The 8,543-nt window shown below is 22.8% G+C and overlaps 6 protein-coding genes across 6 annotated transcripts in view; 3 read left to right on the forward strand and 3 right to left on the reverse strand.

Moving 5' to 3' along the window:
• Positions 1-363: 363 nt before the first annotated feature.
• Positions 364-991, reverse strand: ENU1_170660 (hypothetical protein; the record flags this gene model as incomplete). The annotated part of the gene is made up of 2 exons (XM_008861142.1): positions 364-525; positions 863-991. The coding sequence occupies 2 exons, from the start codon at positions 989-991 to the stop codon at positions 364-366; spliced, it is 291 nt and encodes a 96-aa protein (XP_008859364.1).
• A 527-nt stretch (positions 992-1,518) lies between these two features.
• Positions 1,519-1,791, forward strand: ENU1_170670 (hypothetical protein; the record flags this gene model as incomplete). Its single annotated transcript, XM_008861143.1, has 1 exon — positions 1,519-1,791. The coding sequence occupies one exon, from the start codon at positions 1,519-1,521 to the stop codon at positions 1,789-1,791; it is 273 nt and encodes a 90-aa protein (XP_008859365.1).
• A 156-nt stretch (positions 1,792-1,947) lies between these two features.
• ENU1_170680 (hypothetical protein) lies at positions 1,948-4,590 on the forward strand (the record flags this gene model as incomplete). The annotated part of the gene is made up of 1 exon (XM_008861144.1): positions 1,948-4,590. The coding sequence occupies one exon, from the start codon at positions 1,948-1,950 to the stop codon at positions 4,588-4,590; it is 2,643 nt and encodes an 880-aa protein (XP_008859366.1).
• Positions 4,591-4,650: 60 nt separating this feature from the next.
• On the reverse strand, positions 4,651-5,583 carry ENU1_170690 (ubiquitin family protein; the record flags this gene model as incomplete). The annotated part of the gene is made up of 1 exon (XM_008861145.1): positions 4,651-5,583. The coding sequence occupies one exon, from the start codon at positions 5,581-5,583 to the stop codon at positions 4,651-4,653; it is 933 nt and encodes a 310-aa protein (XP_008859367.1).
• Positions 5,584-5,846: 263 nt separating this feature from the next.
• Positions 5,847-6,344, reverse strand: ENU1_170700 (hypothetical protein; the record flags this gene model as incomplete). Its single annotated transcript, XM_008861146.1, has 1 exon — positions 5,847-6,344. The coding sequence occupies one exon, from the start codon at positions 6,342-6,344 to the stop codon at positions 5,847-5,849; it is 498 nt and encodes a 165-aa protein (XP_008859368.1).
• A 1,770-nt stretch (positions 6,345-8,114) lies between these two features.
• The window catches only part of ENU1_170710 (LIM domain containing protein), a gene marked incomplete at both ends in the record, with an annotated part of 1,406 nt that continues 977 nt past the window's right edge, over positions 8,115-8,543 (forward strand). The window contains one exon of the mRNA XM_008861147.1: positions 8,115-8,526. Within this exon, the coding sequence (XP_008859369.1) occupies positions 8,115-8,526 (412 nt within the window). The remainder of the gene's footprint in view (positions 8,527-8,543) is intronic.

Here is an 8,543-nt window from a genome sequence, read left to right on the forward strand (position 1 = left end):
TTTATTATTTCTGTTTTATTTCTTCTTCTTCTTTTTTTTTATTTTTATTTAAATAATTAACAAACGTTAAACATTTAGGTGATTCAATAATAGCATCAGAATATAATATTAAATCATGATTCATATTATCTTTTTCTTCATTATATTTAGGTGTAGCTGGTATTGTTATTGCTTTTAATTTTGTTAATTCTGAAATGTCAAGCGTTGGATCAGCTTTACTTAATATTTTTAGATAATTAATTGTTGAATTTGAACTTATTGGTTCCTATGTTATTAGTATTTTAATTTTATCGAATTACTAACTAATATCTCTAAACCATAACTGCATTTTTAAATATAAAAAATAAAACGAATTGAAAGAATTTATTTATTCTTTTTTTTACTCTTTAAATAACCACAAACTTCTTCATTTCTTATTAACACTCCATCAATATGAACATAAAGTGTTTCTGTTAATAAACTATCTTCTGATAGTTGTAAATTAGTTTTCTTTCCTCCAATACCTTTATTCTTCTTCGTCATCTTCTATTTCTTAAATTTTAAGTTCATTTCAAAAAAAAATTGTATAAAATCATTATATATAACAAAAATTAATTTTTTGGGGTTAATAAAAATACTCCTAAATTGCAAATTCCATAATTCTTTATAGAATAAAAAAGAAAAGAAGTTATTCATTACAACTTAGGGTATACTTTTCTTACACAATATTACACAATTATATTTCCTTACAATTGTCCCATTTTTCTTTGAACTTTTTCATAACTTCTGAGTTGTTTTCCTTTTTCAGCTGCATCTTCTTCACTGTCCACATTCTAAATAATAAGAGAAAAATAATCAATTTAAAAAAAATATTTTAACAAACCAATACATAAGGAATAACACCATGAACATTGTGGTCATCTCCAAACTTCTTTTTAAGTACATTAATTTTTTTATTATTTTCTCCTTTTTCATCATCTACTTGATACGCTAAAGGACGACATCCACTCATCTTTTTTATTTGATCAGATTTTCTTATTAATTGCCCATTTTTAATTGCTTCTTCTTCTGTAGAAGCTACAAGAAATGGTTCAATCTTATCAATACTCGCATGCCTACCAGTAATTTTTGATAATTTTTCTGTTCTTTGAGTTTGGTGTTCATACTTTGGATCAGGGGAGTGCGACATGCAATAATCAACTAACACTTTTTCTTTATTTTTTTTATCTTGAAATTAAGAACTTATTTTTATTTTTATCATTCCATTCGATTAATTATATTTTTCTTGGTTATGAAGGGAGTCATTCTTCTATTCCTCTCAACACTACAGATCTTAAAATGAGTTGAAAGAAGTTGGAATTAGTCAATCAATTCTATGAGATATTTTCCTTTTATAACAAAATAAACTCTTATAACGTATATTATAACAAAAAACAAAAAAAATAAAAAGAGAATTATTCTTTTTCTATCAAATGTTTTGTTTTAAAAACATTAAACCGAAAATGCTAAAAAGTTCTATAAACATCTTATAAGATATTAATGCTTTTAACATCAGTCAAGAAACTTGGAGTTATTCAAAATATTCGAGACAATCCATTACTTATGTTTAATGAAGAGTCACAAAAAAATATTGTTATGACAACAATTAAAGAAATAATAACAAATGTTGATACGTTTTTTCTTAAGATTTCTTCAATAGAACGATTAAATTTCATTTTTAATGCAATATCAATTGGGTTTAATTTACCTTTATTATCAAATTTAGATTTTGAACGAGCAGAACAATGTATAAGTATTTATCAGTTTGTTTAAGTAAGTAATAAGAAGGATTAATTATATTATTATTGATACATTAGAAATTTATTAAAAAAAAGTAAAATACCAATTGAATTTCAAAAAACACCAAAAATTATTGGTTCAATGTTATGTGATATTTCATTATTATTTAATAAAAAGAATAAGAGTGAAATGTATTATCAACAATATAACCAAATATGTTTAAAAAGTTTAGAAGTATTTGAAAAAGGAATAAGTATTTTAATAAAAAATAAAGAATTAGATGAAATTAAAATAGTAATAATATTATTAATTGGAATGATTAAAGAAATGTTAGAAGGATTTAGTGCAAATAATCAATTATTATATTCAAATGTAATAATAAAAATATTTTCATTAATAAGTGATTGTTTAATAATAAATGATAATAAATTTGAATTATGGAAAATATTTAAAAAAGAAGTAATTTATTTAATAGAATTTAATGAGATATTTGAAATATGGGCAAATTATGTAATAAAAATTCAACAAATAATTATTTCATCATTGTATTGTAATGACCTTATTAAATTTAAATTAATGTCTTTTTCTAAATCAGAAGTAATAGTAATTTCTTTTAAACAATTAAAAAATCTTTGGATTCAATTCTTAAGTTGTGTAGAATTTAAATTAATAAAAACACCAAAAACATTACTTCATTACTGTCAAATATATTCAAGACTCATACAAGAAATGAAAGATTTATCAATAAAATTTCTAAAACAAAGTCCATTACCAAAAACAATTTATTCAATTTATTTAAAAGAATTTATTAAAATTATTATTTCAATTAACCAACAAGAATTTAATGAAGTTATCTATTTTATTATTCCAATTTTAGGTAATTTTATGGAAGAATGTCTTAATAATATTCAATATAATGAATCAATTGTAAACGAATTAATTTACTGTTTTAAAAAATGTTTAGAATCAACAGAATATAATTTATTAATAATTATATATTCTGAATTAATTAATATATTAAAATATCATCAAAATCAATTATTATTATTATTTAAACCTTTAATAAATTCAATGGAAAAAATTATATTACAAAATAAACAACAAACAAATAAAATAATTTTATTATTATTAAATGAAATGAAATATTATTATTCACTCATTTGTCATACTCAAATATTTGAAAGGATTGAAATTAATAAAAAATATTGTTTAATACTTAATACTTTATTATACAACAAATATTTCACTTTAAATGAATATTATTTATTATGTATTATAACTGAACATTTTATTATTGAATCTTCAATTGATGAAAAATTACCTCAGTCAAATAAAATTGAAATTGAACAATCAACTATTCCAATTCATTGTTTTGAATTATTATGGAAAATTTTTATTGTTTTAAAATATGGTTTATTAAATAAATTAATATTAACTAATAATGAACAAACTCTACTTACAATTATTAGAATATTTAGATATTCTTCTTTTTATATTTCTTTTATGGTAAATAAACGTTGTTTTATTGTTGGTGTTATTAATCTTTTTTGTGAATTAATGCCTAAAATTTTAAGTCTTCCATCAACATTAGTTTTTAATAGTTCAATGCATTTAGTTATATTTTTTTCAACATTATTACCTTCATTACAAGATAAATTATTCTTTAAAATAAATGATATGTTCTTATCTTTATCTTCTTCTAAAAGTTCTTTTTATGCTGCTTCATTAGAACGTTTTTATACATTTTTTATATCTTATTTCTTTCAACTAACAACAAAAACTGATATTCATTTCTTTGACTTGTTTATTCAACACCAACCAATTAATAATCAAATATCAATTTCAATTAAAAATGATAATGCAATATACACTATTTTTGAAAATACTCTTTCATCACCAAACTCATTTTATATTTTTGGAATTAATACATATAATAAATTAATTAATAAACTTATAATATTAAATCATCATTTACAATCAACTCAAATTCCTCTTCCTATAAATCGTTTTAGTTATTATCCTGAAGGAAATGAATTTGAAACTGAAATGACTCAATTATTTATTCAACAATTAAATATTAATAAACCTTTAATTATACAACCAAATCAATGTATTGAAAATAAAAAAACATATAATAAAAATTCTAATTTGTTTAAATATTCTTTATTAAATATTTCTATTCAAACATTATTTTCTTCTTCTCAAATTCTTGAAAGTCCAATTACTTCTTTATCTATTTCTTCGTTACCATTAACATTGTATCTTTCACCAATTATATCTCCAAGAGATAGTTTGTATTGTAAATCTTTTCTTCATTTATATTCTTCAAAACAAATTAATTTAATTAAATTCCCAAATCAAAAATTAGATATTGTTCTCAAAACTAATGAACATGTCTTTGGTGATGTCGTTGTTAATTTTAAAAGATGTAATGAACAATTATATTCAATTCAACTTACTTCAAAAATTATCATTTTTGTTCACTATTCTTCATTAATTCATTTTATTTCCAATTATCTATTTGAATCATTAATTCAACACGATTACAATAAATTATTTATTGATATCAATACTATTAATACAACTCTTATTAATTTAAAAACTCAATGTCCTTCGTATGAAGCAATTCTCTTTCCACAAATTCTTAATTCAAAACAACTACCAAATTCTAATTCTAAAATACAAAAATTATTAAATGATGATGAAACAGATTGGTGGGGTGTTCTTGATCAAAATCTTGTTATGTGTAGAAAAGGAAGTTCACCATTAAATATAACATTGCTCCAAACTCATTCAAGAAAACGTTCAAAAAGTTCACCAATTGATAATTGATTATTACTTCTACTTTCTTTTTATTAAACCTAATTTAAATAGTAAAATTTAATTTGAAATTTAGTAAACTGGCCCTTGCAATAATAATTCAACAGCAGCATTCACATTTCCTCCAACTCTTTGGAGAGCTCTAAGATTTTCTTCTTCATCAAAAAATCCCATTTCTTTTAATTGGTTAATTTGATTGGCATAAACTTCATGAAGATTTCTTTGGACTGGCTGTGCAGTTTGTGGTTGGTTTAGACCACTATTTTGAGAGGGTTGTTGTCCAAATAACAAATTAAATGGATTTGGTTGTTGTGCATTTTGAGGTTGTTGGAAATTTGGTTGTTGAGTACTTTGAGGTTGTTGCATACCAGCCATTCCCATCAATGGATTATTACTAATCATCATTCGTAGCAATTCTGGGTTACTAATCATTTGGTCAAACATCATACTAAACTGTGGGTTATTCATCATTTGAGCAGTTTGTGGGTTCATCATTAACATAGCTCTCATTGCTTGTGGATTTTGTGTTAAAAAGTTAATGGCTTGTTCAAGCATTTGTGGGTTTTGTTGTAACATATTCATAGTTTGTTGCATGTCCATTCCTCCCATTCCATTAAAACCTCCCATTCCACCAAAATTAGGCAAAGGCATATTACCCATTTGTGGTTGTTGAAAAGTACTTTGTTCATTGGATTGAAAAGTTGGTTGTGCTGGTTGTGAAACTGGAGTTGATTGTGAACTTGGAGTTGGTTGTGAAGGGACAGAAGTAGGACTACGTGAACGAACAAGGTGTAATGTAACATTGTTATTAATACCAAGAGTACTTAATACTTCATCATCTTTTAATACTCGACCAGCAAAAATCAATCTAAATTCTGCAACATCTGGTTGTTGGTTGCGAATTTTTTCTTTAATACCAGAGACTGTCATACCATTAAACTCATTATCATCAAATATAATTTCAATTGTGTTTGAAGAATAAGTTAATCGGACATTAATTTTCATTGCTTTAAATTTTTGTTATTTTTAAGTTCCTTTTCTTTTTTTATTCTGTTTCTTTGCAAAACTTCAATTAATCCTATTTTTTTATTTTCCCTTCTCTTATATTCAAGTATTTTTTACTTTTTGTTCTTTTGATAAATTAATCATTCTGTCAAATCCTCACTGATAAATCACCACGTATTTTTTTCAGTCAAAACTTAAAATTTTTTTTTAAAAGATTATATAATAACATAAAAACAAATAACACAAAATATTGATTGGAACAATTAAATTAACTTGGGTTTCATATGATTTAAACCATTGTTTTTAGTCAAGTTTTCATATGAAGGGTCTATCCTATGTTCTAGTCCAATATAACGAATAACACGAGCCTGTTGTGAATAAGAAAGATCGCTCAATACTCTTCTCATTAAATTCATTAATTTAACACGAGTTAAACGAACTTTTCTTAATGTTTTTTGTTCTTTTCTGAGTTTGTGTTGTAATACACGATGGTCATGAGTATTTTGTAATGAGCTTAAATCAAGCATATCTCTTTCTGCCTCACGGTTTAATCTTCGTTCTATTCTATCAAGTTGTTTAAGTTTATGTTCATACAATTTACATTTTCTCATTACTTGTTTAACTCTAAACCTACACAATTTCCCACTGCACATGTCTTCTGGAGAAATATATTGATTAGTTAATAATGGTGCAGTCATATACATCCCAACAATATCAGCATGACAAAGAATAACAAATAACAAAAAATATAATCCTTTCATTAAGTAAAAAAAATTATAATTTTTATAAGATCAATTCTTTGATTTTTTTTTATCTTAACTATTGTATCAATAGTTTTCTTAAAAAATCATTATTATTTATTTTTATATAATTGTTATTATTTTAGTAGTTTTTTTATAATTTTCTATTCTAATAATATTATTATTCTTATTAAAATAATAAGAACCATTTAATAATAAAATTATTTGTCTTATTCTCATTTTAAATGAAAGTTTAATCTAAAAAGTGTCTATTAAAATAATAAAATTATGTATAATGATTTTTACTTTATCTATTCTTAATTTATATTTTCAAAAATATATTTCTTCATTTCTTCTATTAAAATATTATTTTCATAAACTTTTTCTTATTATTTTCTTTTAAACACTTTATGTCTGTTTTTTTCTTACTTATTTAATTGTTTATTGTTCTTTTAAAAGTGTTTCATTTGTATAATTTGCTATTTACTATTTTTATATCAATTTCATTTAAAGAGACTCTTATTTCTAAAACCTTTTAATAACCAGTCTTAGGTTGTATTTTTTAATAATATTGATATGGATATAAAAAGAATTGTAGTCAAAAAGCAAACTCTTTGATTGGATAAGCTTATTTAATAAATTCATTTTTTTTAAACAAAACATTGAAAATACATGAAAACTATACAAGAGTAGAAAGACAATTACTGACATATCATTATTATTTTAATTTTTTTTGACTTTATTGATTTACTATTTTCAAATGCCATCTAAATTCGTTCAAATCAATTAAAATTATCTAGAAATTACTTTATTTGTTATATACATCATAAAAACTAAGTAAGACAAAAAGTATTAATAAGTTTTATTTATTAAAACAAGAGAAATATACAACAAAAAAGTTTTAAATTATTGATTTTAATTTTAAATATAAGTTACAGAAGCAATAAAAATAGTCACTTGTTAAATCCTTTTCCATTTCAAAAGTTTTTACTTTATAAATTCCTTCTCTTTTAATTTGAAAGTTTTTACTGGGTTTAATGTTTGAAATAATATTTTTTGAGAAATACCATTGATTTGGTTCTTCCCTTTGTTAATCAAATACTAAATTTAAATCAGTGGTTAAAAATGGCATATTTAAAATTTTTCAACAACGATTCTCTCAAAAAATAAAAACACAAATAATTATCAGTCTGTCTACAAAATATTTCAGAAAACTTGAAACTAAAAGAATTTAGTTTCTTATTTCGAATAACATTAATAGAGTTTATATTAATATATGAAGTATACCACAAAAAAATGATACATTATGTATGTTGTTTAGATATAAGGAAAATTAATAGACATAAATATTTATTTGTTTATAACTAGTTAAGAAAAGAATAAAATAAATAATAAGAATAGACAAATAAAACTTACTTCCAAAGAATTAACTGTATTATAAACATAATTTCTCCTATGAATAAAATTTTTCTCATTTTTGGTTTAATCAAAAAATTTTCAAGATAGTGAGGTGTTTTTTGATAAAAAGTACAAAAAAATGAATGAGTGATAAAGAGAAAATAGATAATTTTTTATATGTGATAGTTTGCCATTTTGACTTTCATTTATATTTTTGTTTCCTTCCATTAACACACTAATTCAAAGAAAAGATAACATTTGACTAATAATATTTATTATAAAAATAAGTTATTGAGAAAAAAAAAGAAAAAAAGAGATGTAATTTTTTTGAAACAAAAAAGAAAAGGTATTTATAGAAGAAACTGCAAATAAACAAATTAAGAAGATCAATTAATGAGTGACCTTGACGATTTACTTAATTCTCTTAATGACACACCTGCAACTAATCAACAAAATACTCAACAAGATGAACTTGATGATGTACTTAATGCATTAAATGATATGGTTGAGAAGAAAGATACAAATAAACAAAAGAAGGAAGATGACTTAGATGATTTATTAGATTCCCTTGACGCTAAACCAAAGGAAGAAACAAAACCAAAAAAAGCAGATGACTTAGATGATTTATTAAATAGTTTAGATGATAAACCAAAACCTACTTCATCTCAATCTTCTACTAAAGTTACTACTGAATCTACTCCTAAAAAAGATGACTTAGATGATTTATTAGATGGTTTAGAAGATAAACCAAAATCTACTCCACAACCAGCACCAAAGAAAGACGATTTAGACGATTTATTAGATGGTTTAGAAGATAAACCA

Source organism: Entamoeba nuttalli (genome assembly GCF_000257125.1).
Source record: "Entamoeba nuttalli P19 unplaced genomic scaffold asmbl_7411, whole genome shotgun sequence".
In the NCBI taxonomy this organism is placed as follows: domain Eukaryota; phylum Evosea; order Mastigamoebida; family Endamoebidae; genus Entamoeba; species Entamoeba nuttalli.